At 36.5% G+C, this 13,813-nt stretch overlaps 1 protein-coding gene across 1 annotated transcript in view; it reads left to right on the forward strand.

Annotated features, from left to right (window-relative positions):
* The first annotated feature begins 1,245 nt into the window (after positions 1-1,245).
* LOC150106515 (G-patch domain and KOW motifs-containing protein-like) overlaps positions 1,246-13,813 on the forward strand; it is a 131,629-nt gene continuing 119,061 nt past the window's right edge. The window contains exon 1 of the mRNA XM_090392510.1: positions 1,246-1,618. Coding sequence (XP_090248636.1) covers positions 1,458-1,618 — 161 coding nt within the window. The 5' untranslated portion in view covers positions 1,246-1,457. The remainder of the gene's footprint in view (positions 1,619-13,813) is intronic.

Below are 13,813 nucleotides of genomic sequence, written 5' to 3' on the forward strand. Positions count from 1 at the left end.
AGTACTGAGGAGTGCAAACACCACTTCCACTGAGCTTTCACTACCAACAACTGCAGTATACTGTAAATTGCTTGTGTTCTCACATCCGATTTTCTACACGGGCAATTAAAAAAAAAACTAGGTTACAAGAGAAAAATATCTGCTCTCCTGGTATGAGATCGGCTAACTCAAATTCAATCAATAAAGCCCAAATATAAATTTTACCTTTTAGGACGAGAATCGCACACAGGGCTTTTCCAATCGAATGGCACAATGTTCCTTTGGTCTTCCAGTTGTGCTATGGATTTTTGTTCCTCTCTTTTCTCGGAATAAATTTTTTCCATTATCGGTAATAGTAAGCTATGCTTATTCGGACTTATTATTCGGATCACGAATACTTCACAAAGTGTTACTGAAACGTGATCTTTTGAATGTATTTTTATTTATTTTAATGTCCCCTAAATCAGCTCTTCTCAAACTATGGACTGCGGCCCATTGGGGGTCGTATGTTTTGTTAAGGGGGGGCGTGAAATAATGAAAAGAAATATAAAATCTTTTAAGACTAAATAGATTTTTTTTATCTTAAAAGAAACGTATTTAATTTAGTGCAGGTTCACAAATTTCGCTTCCTGCGTATTTTGGCGCTTTATGAATATTAGTAAATATATACTTTTTCATATAAGTTTCATTTCAAAGCAGAAATCTAAGAATTGCAGTTTCAAATATTTCACCTGATATTGGTGTAGCAGTATTGTAACACATCCATCACATTAAATTGTTATTAAACTTCTTTTATGTTTTTAATTCTTTCTTTATTACTAATCGTTTTAAGTTTCATGTGCTTGTACTGCAAATGACAATAACAATATATCTATCTACATAAAAATATGAGATAATGTGCCATGTCAAATGCGTATGTAAGATGCTAAAATGTAATATTTGCATTTGATTTTATCAATATTAGCTGTGTATGTTTTGTATTGAATATAAACACAATGCCCACTCAGTCTCCAAAAGTTAGATAGGGCTAAATGGCCTCGCCTACTCCCGTATATACGGGAATAAAAAGGCGTTAGCTGATTTTTTTTTTTTTTTAAATATTATAATAATATATGTCTATATTACGATTTTTTTTTCAAGGGAACCCGTGAAATATTTATATTTTTCCAAAGGGGACCCTGACTTCCAGAAGTTTGGGAAGCACTGCCCTAAATAATGACTATTAATCAAGCTGATAACAACCTCAGATGTCGCTGCAGCGTTTTGTTATGGTGCTCGTCAGGGTTTGGATTTTGCGTATAATAATTTATCTTTTTCCTTAATGTACTGATTTCGAGTGATTTTTTGCGTCAGTACTTAACACTTCATAATTTATTTATTTTTGGTGTTGCTGTTTTTATGATATAATTATGAACGTTTATGAAAGTGAAGAAATTAGCCAGACCTTTCGGCACTTCATTACTGTTCAATAAGCAATAATGAATAACACATCTCAAAATGAACGAAAAAACATTAGCTTTAAATTTCTGAAAAAAATCGAATTGCCTAAATTTGGTGATAATGTATTGAATGACGAGCTTGAAGTGGACAGCAAACCTCAATGTGTTGCATCTTTTGGAGACAATTCTAAGTTTTTAAGGTATGTAATGTGTATTCAGTGTGAAATTCCATAAAGAGCAACCATCCTTTAATTTTTATTTTTATTACTCGACATTCTCAAGGACTCATCGCGAGAACGTTGTAACAAGTGTTACAAATAAATACGATGTTATAAATTGTTTAGGTGATAAGAAACTTGGTTTTTTTTTGAGGTGGTTAAAGATATAGTTAGGAAACATAAAAAGCAAACGGAGCAAACTCATTAAGTTTTATCTACCAATGACCCATTGTGATTCACCAATTTCTCCGCAAGTGTTCTTATATGAAATAAGTAAATTATTTCCATGTACTATAACTGTGACCCAAGGTGACAATCACAAATAACGTCTCTGAAAGGCCCAGCATGAACCATCCTTGATGATCTTTCACATAACCCCAGAAGAAAAAAAAAATCACATGGATTTGCAGATCTAGAGGCCAATGAATGGATTCTGCACATGATATCAGATCTCCCTGAATGTATTTGCATCCAAGGATGCCTGTGCATCTGTATGGGAGTGATGCAGAGCTCCATCTTGCTAAAACTGGAAGCATCCTCAGTCTTTCATTAATTGAGGCAACAAACTAAACATGATATCAGTAATAGTGGGTTCCTGAAAGAAGGGACCATGCACTATTGCTTTTAATATATAGCATGAAACAGCAACTTATAGCAAGTTGCATGTAGATTCATAGTTTCCCCAGTTGTGATCTTTATTTACTAGAGAGATGAAAGGCAGACTTATAGTTGAAAATTAGATATTCATCAGATGTTTCATGTTTAAGTTGATTGACATGCCCTTAAAAAACACCCTATTTTACCATGTTTGTAGCTGATGTTTGCTGTAACAGTTTGAGAGCATATGGTTTAAAGTTTAATCTATGTTTTCATTATCATTATTATCAACATTTGACCTCCATGGAGTCAGAGACTCATCATTATGTGGAATAACAATTTATTGACTTGCTCTGGTACTGGATTCTGAAAAAAAAAATTCTTAGGTGATCAACATTTTTCCTTGCTAATATAGATGGTTAGTGATCTTGCTCTTAACAGATGTATCATTTACAAATATGTACCCATTTCTAGTTCATTCAGCCGTGAGTAGTTTCATTCTGTACATCCTGTGATTACTGAATTGTTTCACAGACTTTATTTCAAGAAATGACAAATAACATTGTACTACCTGTTGTGGAAGACTATAAACATTAGTCTCCCAGCAGTTTTTGGGAGGGAAATAAAAAAAAAAAAAAAAAAAGGTGTGGATTAACCATTGATGCACTTAGCATTTATGTTTAGGTAGACCGTACTAGTCATTGGTCTTTCAGGCTTCTTAAGAGGAACAACAACTTTTATTTTGCATGTAATGTTTCTCCAACTATCATATCACGTATTACTACCATCAGCTTGCATTATATTCTTGAGATATGTGGTTCCATGACCTCCTGTGACTTATCTTGTTATGCTAAGGCTTGAAACCTGTCTTAGAATAATAAGATGAGTCTGCTGTAATCATTCTCTCTAATTATGCAGTTCCTAATTCTGTGGGTCCAAGCTACTAAAAAATCTCAATAATTTCTCTACTGCAACTGAATTTTACAGTTCTCAGATGAAATAGAGTTACACTACACTGATTGAAATCTCCTGTACAGGAAGTTTCAAGTGCCAAGGAGATGTCAAGTCTATAACAAGATTTTCCAGTTTCTGCAGACCCGTTTATAAATTTTCTTCTCCTGCTGAACATAATTTTTTTGGCCATTGTTATTCTCTGGTTATATGATTGTTTCAGAACAGACTAAAACTGAATAACTGAATGGATAACTGCTCTAAATCAGACCATCAGTTCAAATCCCATTTTGACATTAATGCTTGTGAAAGCATTTAGGGTAGATAATTTTCATCAACCTGTGTGAGGCCACTGTGTAATATAAGCCTGCATATGAAACAAATTGCATCTGCTCTCCAGAGCAAAGTGCCTAGTTTATCTTACTTAATAATTCCACAGTGCTAATGTACTATTACAATCCAGCCCATGAAGGTTTTAACTCTTTTGGGTGGATTGTGATAAAAATAATAACCTTAAGACTGTTCTGTATGTACATGTCATATCAGTGCCTTTTCTTTATTAATGATTCAGCATTACAGACACTAACATTTATTTCTCTGGTATCAGTTTTTTTTCTCTCCCCCCCATTTCCTCATATATTAATTGGCCCTGTTGCATAATTAAGTCTGACAAGCACTGCACATACATACTTATGTCTGCAATACCCAGGCCTAGCATGTCAGTTAACAGATATCAAATAATTCTCTAATGTTTTCATCTGTGTGTGTATATATATATATATATATATATATATATTACTTGTTCATAAAAGTGCATTATTTTGCAACATCAAGTTATGAAATAATTGGTCTTATTTAGCTGATATAGATTTGTTTGTTTTACTTACTTTTATTCATATTATCCTTGATGGTAGTATTTATAAAATTGATTTTTTATTGCAAATTTGTTTTGTAAAAAAATTTAAACAAATCAAAATACTGAAAGATTTCTATGCTGCTTATCAGCACATCATTAGATTTGACATCAGTCAGAGAATGCTTACCTAGAATTCACTTCTTTTTGATATGCTATGGGCTTACAGGCCTCTCCTATTCCATTCTGTTCACAGTGCTCAGAGTGCTCAGATGAAATATATCTTATTTGCTCTAATTTATCATTATTATTGCTCTCCAAATTTAGATAACTATTACTTGTTCATAAAAGTGCATTATTTTTCAACATCATGTTACAATTTATTTATTTATCTCTGAAGTTCATTTTTCTGTTATCCAAACATTGAATTGAAATTCATCTTCCTTGCAGATTATATCCATAACTCAACCTGAAGCTCTCTTCACAGTTTCACTGATCAAGTTGGAAGAATTGTTAAATATTTGCTGTTAGCAGTGATCTGAAACATTGTTCCTCTATTTCTCAGATTCCAGATAATTCTCACCTTTCTCTTCAATACCCTTTCTTCTTTAACTTCAAGATTTCTTGTTCTGTACACCATCGTTTCCCCAGCCAGGCTCAATCTTTTCTTTGGCACTATAATATTACTCATTCTGCTCTCCTAAACTTCTGTAACCAAATAACTGAAATAATTCTTGCCAGAATCAACATCTTCATTCCCTATTCCACCCAAAACCTTCATTATTGTCTGAGCATTTGTTCATTAGCAATCTTTTTGAGACAGTCCAAGAAGAAAATTGTTTATCACAAGTGACAAGAGGAAAAAAAATTCTAGCTTTACTTTAAGCTATGCTTAAAGCAAAGCTAGAATTTTTATATATATATAGATATAAATATAAAGATATAAATTAAATAATTCCCACTCAAATAATCATTCAAAATAAAATAAAAAATGATAAATAAATAAACCTGCTTTTGAAAGTAATACTAAAAATCTTGGTATTGTTTTTCACTCAAGATCCAAAGTTCTCACCAGTACAATCCTTAACACTATATAAATTTCAATTTACCCAACCTTAGAACACCACCTCATATTTGGGATGGCATGGCAAAAATCTGCTAAAAATGTAGATTGCTCTTCAGAAGAGAGCATGTAATTAATAGATGAATGATTCCTCTCTCTCTTGCAGCTTCACTCCAGTTCCTTACATGTTCTGTTCCTGTGCTTTTTCTTTAGATTTTTTTTTTCGTGGTGGTTCTGCTGAATCCCATTGTCATTATCCCACATTTCTTCATTTAATTGCAATTCTGTTCTTGTAATTGATAGGTTTCATTTCGGATTGTGTTATTACTTGACCATTGTGGTCTGCTATTATAACATTTTAAAAGTGATTTCACTTAACCATCTGCTCCAAAAGAAAGTAATAGTTCTCAAGAGTCTGAAGGTCACTAAACCAACCATAAACCAATTAAAGCATTAAAAAAAAAAGTTTTCCTGTGCTTTAATATCAGCCATAGCAACTTCTCACCAGTATAATCCTTAACACTTTATAAATTTCAATTCGCCCAACCTTAGAACACCACCTCATATTTGGGATGGCATGGCAAAAATCAAAAATCTGCTAAAAATGTTGACTGCTCTTCAGAAGAGAGCATGTAATTAATAGATGAATGATTCCTCTCTCTCTCTCTTGCGCAGCTTCACTCCAGTTCCTTACATGTTCTGTTCCTGTACTTTTTCTTTAGGTTTTTTTTCATTGGTGGTGGTTTTGCTGAATCCCATTGCCCCACATTTCTTCATATAATTGTAATTCTGTTCTCGTAATTAATAGGTTTCATTTCGGATTGTGTTACTTGACCATTGTGGTCTGCTATTATAACATTTTAAAAGTGATTTCACTTAACCATCTGCTCCAAAAGAAAGTAATAGTTCTCGAGAGTCTGAAGGTCACTAAACCAACCATAAACCAACTCTAAGCATTTAAAAAAAAAAGTTTTCCTGTGCCAACGTGTAGCCATGCCTGCAGCATGAAGCAAAGTTGGTGGCAACAAAAAGAGCCACAACAAAATGCTACAAGTCTTGTTACTGCAGATAGACCTCTCGAATCTTTAAAATGCTGAAGCTGCAAGCTAAATGTTACAGCAAAGAGGAGTTTACTTTGTGATTTTTCTTGAGATTGGACTCATGCTAATTGTGCCAAAATCAAAGAATTGGTGCTCAAACTGCTAAGCAACCTCAGCCAGCCATTTTTCTGTCTCTTGTGTCTGCCAGCAGTTTCTAAACTTCGCAAAGTGTATCAGTAGCCTGGAACAGCACCTTATCATACTGGATGAAACCTTCTCCTGGAAAATTGACACAAAAAAAAATAACTTGAAGCAATTTGTGATCAATGTCGAGAAGCTAACATGCCTACAGCAGACAATGCCAGCGAGCTTCATAATCTCATTGCTTCATCAGTTCAAGGCACAGTTGAGGCAGAAAATAAAAAGTACAATGCAATCATCTAAAATCTCCATTTGGAAACTGATGCAATAATAAATGATGATGTTTGCAGGCTTGCTAAACAATGCAACTTTGACTCCAAGAAAATTGTCAGGTGTCACCACTGGAGTCATCACTGCTTCAGTCCCATGATTACACGGAGAGATGGAACAAACTTCCACTGCTTCATAAAAGTGACCTGCAATCCCCCAACAAGCAGATCGGTGTTCATATTGGCCACGAACAGCAAGTCAGAAGATACCAGCCCTGCATCACATGTACAAGTCTGGCCAGATATGACCTGTGCACAGCATGAAAAGAGCTGGAAGAGAAATGTCAAAGTGAGACAAAGCATGGACAATCCTGATCCTAAACACCGCTTAGGGAACGTGTGGGACTTATGTGGTCAAAAACAAATTTCACATAACCTTCCAGATACATTTCACAAACACACACGGTCTGAGCTCTAACCTTAACAATGTTCACGTCCACCTTCAGTCTTCAAAATCTCACCTACTCTTCCACCTCAAATACTACTCATCTCTGCTTTCCAAATTTCACACTCTTTTACTCCTTTTGCCTCAGAGGCTTGGTCTGCACATATGTTTGCTCCATCATGCCAGAGAGTATCCAACCTGTAATCTCCCAATTTTGATCCTCCTTTAATTAAAAATCACCTACCTCATTCTACCAAATTCATTCCTTGTCTCTTCTACTCTTATAATGTCAGCAACCACTGAACTCTTTGATCACATTTCTTTAAATGTTGATTTTCTTCAATCCAACTCTCCATACAGTGAAGTCATCTTCCTTGGAGACTTCAGTGCCCACAACATCACTGGCTTCTTGCTTCGAAATGCACAGATCAAGCAGCTAGAGAGCCTGAGACTTTTGCAATCACAAAAGATCTTGCACAAATTGTCCACATGTCCACCAGAATACCAGACAATTCCACCCACTCCTCAAACACCTTGGATCTCTTCCTCACCATTGACCCATCTAAGTATATTGTGAATGTTGTCTGCCCTCTAGGCAGCTCAGACCACAATGTAGTACAGTGCTCTTCCCCTGCGGACCAACACACACAAAACACTCACACTGACATGTTGTATGGCATTACCAGAAAGCCATAATAAATTTAGTTTAATCCTTTATCCAAGTGTAAGCAAACAAAGTTTACACCTGAAAATATCTTCAGGACTGGGACAAGGTGGTACATCACTAGGCAACTCGTAGCAAATGTGGACCAAACTCTCATCATTCCTTGTCTCAGTATCTCCCACAATGCAAAGCACATCTCCTTGCAGACATTTTTAATGCTATGCATTAAGGGAAGGGCCACTTCCCAGACTGGTTTCGACCTTTATTGAGGTCTCGTCAGTGGGAGGCAGACCCAGAGGTGGTGATACTAAGGCAGAAGCATTGGAGAGGTCATATTTACCTATATGAGTTGCCAACAGGTGTACCACCTTATTATTAAATTACTCTGGAGTTAGAGAAAGATGTTGGAAATTTATTTTGCACTTGGTTAGACTATAATAAATTTAGTTTAATCCTTTATCCAAGTGTAAGCAAACAAAGTTTGTGCCTGAAAATATCTTCAGGACTGGGGCAAGGTGATACATCACTAGGCAGCTCGTAGCAAATGTGGACCAAGCTCTCATCACTCCTTGTCTTGTTTCCATCCACTTGAGCTAAACCTAAGTGTAGAAAGAATCATCTCATCTTCATTATACCCTCTTTTACCTTGTGGTGTCAAGGGTTTATTAATCATCGGACCTCAAACTGTTCACAGGATAAGGTGGTCAGCCCTATGTCCCATAGCGTTGAGTTCTCAAGGCCTGTTTGCCTGCTTTGCAAGATGAAAAACCCAGGATAAACTGTGGAAAAAAACCCTACTGTCCACGCCTAAGACCGGCTAACTTGGCTATCTATCTCTAATTCAAAGTATTTTAGTAAAAAGGTGTGACACCTTTTGGCTACTCTAAATTATGTATTTAGTTTAATCCTTTATCCATGTGTAACCAAACAGAGTTTTGCGCCTGAAGTATCTTCAGGAATGGGACATCTCATGGCAAAGTTGGACTAAGTTCTCATCACTTTCCTTAGTATCCCATAATGCAAAGCACATCTCCTTGCAGATATGTATAATGCTATGCATTATGGGAAGGGTCACTACCCAGACTGGTTTCGACTTTTATTGAGATCTCTCTTCAGTGGGAGCCAGAGCCAGTAAATGAAGGTTGAAACCGGTCTGGATAGTGGCCCTTCCCATAATGCATAGCATTATACTTGTCCACAGGGAGATGTGCTTTGCATTATGGGATACTAAGGAAAGTGATGAGAACTTAGTCCACCTTTGCCACAAGTTGCCCCATTCCTGAATATAATTCAGGTGCAAACTTTGTTTGCTTACACTTACTGGTGGACATGAGAACAATTTGTGCAAGATCTTTTTCAATCACAAAAGATCTTGCACAAATTGTTCTCATGTCCACCAGAATACCAGACAATTCCACCCACTCCCCAATCACCTTGGAGCTCTTCCGTAAAGTTACTTCACTGGCAAACTTTGTTTGCTTACACTTGGATAAAGGATTAAACAAAGAATATAATTTCTTGGCATCTGTAATTTATATTTATTCCCCACTCCACCCTAAATTTTTATCCCCCATCTAAACCCTATTTCTCCCACAAGTGTGGCAAAGCTCTACAAAAGAAGAGTCAGACATACTGCAACTGGCTTTCATCCAAAACGCCATCTACCTATACAGCCTGCACCAAATCCTGGAATAGCTGCAAGAAAATTATAACCACGTTGAAAACTGATTTTGAGAGAGCTAAAAGCAGAAAACTCGCATCCTGTCCAAATGGCAGCCATGCCTTCTTTTTTCTAGCTAAAACTATCGGCAGTAAATTCTGCCCAGCTGTACTCCCACCACTATTACACCCAGATGGTACTATTGCATCATCAATGACAGAAAAAGCCAAACTCTTGGCTTTCTACTCCTCCAATTCTTGCATAGCCGATCATGGTAAATGTCTGCCAACCATTCCAAACATTCAGTGAAGCATTAATCTTTTGCCAGAAAGAGGTCAGAAAAATTTTGCTGAAGCTGGATACAAAAAAATCTCCTGATCCTGATGGCATTCATCCAGTTGTTTTAAAGGTCTGTGTCCCAGAGTTGACTCCCACTGTATGATGCCTGTTTACATTTTCTTATTCCACTAGTATCTATCGTGAAGCTGGGAAATTAGACCATATACAACCTATTCCTAAAAAAGAGTGACAAATCTTTACCATTCAATCTCTCTCGTCTCAATTCTTTCTGAAGTGATGGAAAGAACCATCAACAGTCAATTCCTGTGCTACCTTAAGACTTTCATCTAATAAATGATCAACAGTATGAATTCTGTCTCTATCAGGGGACCTACTAATCTACATCACCCATCTCTGGATATATACCATGGAAAGGTTTTTGGTGAATCTCAAGTGGTTGCTTTTGATATCTCCAAGGTTTTTGACAGTTTGGCACAAAGGTCTATTAAGAAAACTTCCATCATTTGTTTGCTCATTGACTTCTGTAATTGGTAGCCAGCTTTCTGGCCAGACACTCACTCCAAGTGATGGTTGATAACTCCTTATTTTCTATCTATACAACTAATGCTAGGCTCTGTTCCCTCATCCACATTTTTCCTTCTATATATAAACAATCTACTCCAGCTGACTGCCAGTCCAACATACAGTTTTGTTGATGGCAGCACATTGCACTCCTCCTTTTCATTTGACAAACCCTGTAAAGCACAAATCATCACAACCTCCAGAACTCTGACCTCTGCTACCTTAAATTCTGATCTTCAAAACATTCATCAATGGGTCTTGAATAACATCATCAACTTCAAAACACAGTTTTGCTGGTGCAATGAACAATACTCAAATCTCTTTTCAAGATAGATTCACCTTCTCGGAATAACTCTGACCTCAAATCTCTTTTGGCACAAACATATTGCAAATATTGCTTCCTCTGCATCCAAAAAATTAGACTTTCTCTTTCACTTAAGTTACTTCAATTTCAAACAGCTCTTAACCTTATACAAATCACAAATCCACCTGACCATTGAATGCTGCTCTCGTAGTTGGGGTGGTGCCCCCCCCTAAGAGATCCCTGAAAATGCTGGATTCTATACAGTAAAGAACAGTTAGATTGATTGATGACTCCTCTCTCTCTCTCTCTCTCACACACACACACACACACACACCAATATACTCCACTCACTTTTGCACAGCTGTTCTGTCTCTGCAGCCTGCATCTTCTATAAATACTTCTATGGCCACTGTTCATCAGAATTGGTGTTAATAATTCTTCCGCCCTCTTGCAAATCTGTTCAAACATGTGCTGCAGCTAACCAACACTCCTCACAGTTCAACTCCAAACCCACAACAAATTTCTGTGCTTCTTTGTTTATCGCTTTCATTGCTGCCCTCTAGAACAGTCTTTCATGACACGTTTCCCAAGGAATACAATCCACAGCTCTTCAAATCAAGTATGAATAAATTCGTTATTGCCCATCCACAGTACAGGCAGCCCTCGGTTTACGCCTCACTTCTGTTCCTGAAAAAAATGGGCATAAACTGAATCGGTGTAAAACAAACCCAATTTTAATCGGAGGTACAAAGTTATGTTCCGCTCAGTCAAAAAATATGCACATGAAGTATGTGTAACATTATTATATTTAAAGCTTTGATAATACATACATATATATTTGTTAAAATAAAATTGTTAATAACAAAAACAAAACAAAATTGTATAAAAAAAATATGAAACTTCGAAAAGATATTATATATTTCTATGTTGAAGTTCCTGGTTTCGGATCACCTGCATTTTTTTTTGAAAAACGTATCTAGTGTTAACTACCTAGATTTATTTTTCTTTCTTTAAGGAGTTCAGTGTAAGGTCGAATAGATGCAATCACACTCCTTTTTACGTTCGCACTCCATTTCCAATCGTGGTCCATTTCGCAGAGTTCATCAGTTAATGCCTCTATGCTTCCAAGGATACACTGTAAATCGGCCATTTTATATATCTCTCAGAGGACCTTTTTCGTTTTCTTTCTCCTCCTTTGGATGTTGACTTAATTGTTCAGCTAATTCTTTTAAGTCTTCATTGGAAAGCAGTTTATCATTGTTCTCTAAGATTTCTGTCACATCTTCAGCTGTAATATCGTCCAATCCCACCTCTCTTGGAAGCTTGGTAATGTCTTCAATAACATTCTCCTCTTGCTCTAATTCCTCAAAGTCGTGCATAAATGCTGGAAGAAGTTTTCGCCATGCTCCTTTTAAACACTGCTGACACTTCGCTCCAAGCTGCCTTGATGTTGTTAATGCCCTTCAAAATATGGAATGACCACCAATAGTCTTTAATAATTTTTCCTGATGAAGTGTCCAAGACTCTTACCTTTTTCATAAATGTTATACGGAGGTAATAGTCTTTGAAGATTGATATAATCCCCTGATCCATCGATTGCAAAAGCGATGTTGTGTTTGGGGGCATGTAAACAACCTTGACATCCAATGGTGTTCTTACTTCAGCAAGGTTTTGAGGATGTCCAGAGACATTATCCAAGAGAAGCAATGCCTTGGCTGGCAAATCATTTTCTTTACAGAAGCGAAGCACAGTAGGACAAAAATAATTTGTGTACCAATCTATAAAAACGTCTTGTGTAAACCAAGCTTTCTTGTTCCATTTCCAATATACTGGCACATGGCTTTTAGACCCTTGAAGGCACGTGGTGTCTGTGAATGGTACACCAACATTGGTTTAAGCTTCAAAGTTCTGGAGACATTTGCACCCAACAAAAGCGTGTCTATTTTTTGCAGCTTTAAAACCTGGAGCAGAACGTTCTTCACAGGAAATGAAGGTTCATGATGGCAATTTTTTCCAGTAGAGTCCAGTCTCATCAACATTAAAAATGAGATCAGGAGGATAACTTCCTTGTTCTACACGGTCTTGAAATTCTTTAGGAAAAGCAGTCGCCGCCGCAACATCTGCACTTGCTGCCTCACCACATAATTTGACACTATGGCACTTACTTCGAGACTTAAATCTCATGAGCCATCTGCTTCCTAAAAATGTTTCTTCGTGTCCATCTGTCTTTAAGATCCTCAAAAATTCTGTTTGCTTTCTCTGTTATAACAGCCTGCGTCAGAGGAATGTTTTTCTGATTTAAGTCATCCACCCATAATGATAATAATTTTTTCATGAAATTTACCCCTGCTATAACTTACATGTTTTGCATTTAGTACTGCCATAGATTGTTGCGCAGACTGTTTTATTCTATCTGTATTTTTCATAATTGTAGTAACAGTCGATGGAGGTAAGTTCATACCTCTACAGACATTAGCACATGTCTGCCCATCTTCCATTCTTCGAATCACCTCCATCTTCTTTTCAAGTGTGATTGATTTCCGTGCCTTCTTAACACCAAGTTCTGCTACCTTTTCTGCACTTCTTTTATCAGACATGGCTTGTAATTATGTACTTGATCAACTTAAATATGTACATATGTAAAAAAATAATTAAATAGAACAATTAGGTAGATTCAACAGTAAAACTAGGTTTGATACCTATACGTTATAGTAGCTTGGTAAACACTCGAGTGCCTGCTAGTTACAGTCAGACCACACCACAGTAAGAAAGCATGCTCAGGCATCCGCCATTATTGTGAATCAGAGTAAATTAACCTTCGTAAACCGAGGGCTGCCTGTACTAGCATGGTATAGGTTAACCAAACTCGTGGATGGCTTCTCCATAAAAAAAAAAAATAAATAAATATAAAAATATTAAAAAATATGTAAAAACACAAACAGTTGCTGGTCAACATCTATAACAATTCAATTTTTTTTTTAGAGCAGTCTTCCTCTGACTTTTCTCACAAGGAAGATTTCCTAACCTATTCAAGATGTTAACATTACGAGGTTCCCTTCTTTCATGTTAACAACTCGCACGCACACATGACATTGAAGCTAAGTTTTACAACCTGTCATGTGAGATTGATATAAAAAAAAAAAGTAAGACTTGATCTTGGTTTTCAGCCAGTTAGATGTATCATCTGCTGTGATATTTGTACCAGCTGATGCTTTGAAGTAAGCATGCCATGTGTGTTAATGGCATGTATTCTCTGGCCAGTTTTTGTTTTGTGGAGTGGGGGGAAAAAAAAAATTAAACTCCTGCTACAATACTGGGTAGTTCATCTT

The sequence above is a fragment of the Typopeltis vanoorti genome, chromosome 5 (genome assembly GCF_054136105.1).
Source record: "Typopeltis vanoorti isolate ZY-2024b chromosome 5, IOZ_Tvanoo_1.0, whole genome shotgun sequence".
Taxonomy (NCBI): domain Eukaryota; kingdom Metazoa; phylum Arthropoda; class Arachnida; order Uropygi; family Thelyphonidae; genus Typopeltis; species Typopeltis vanoorti.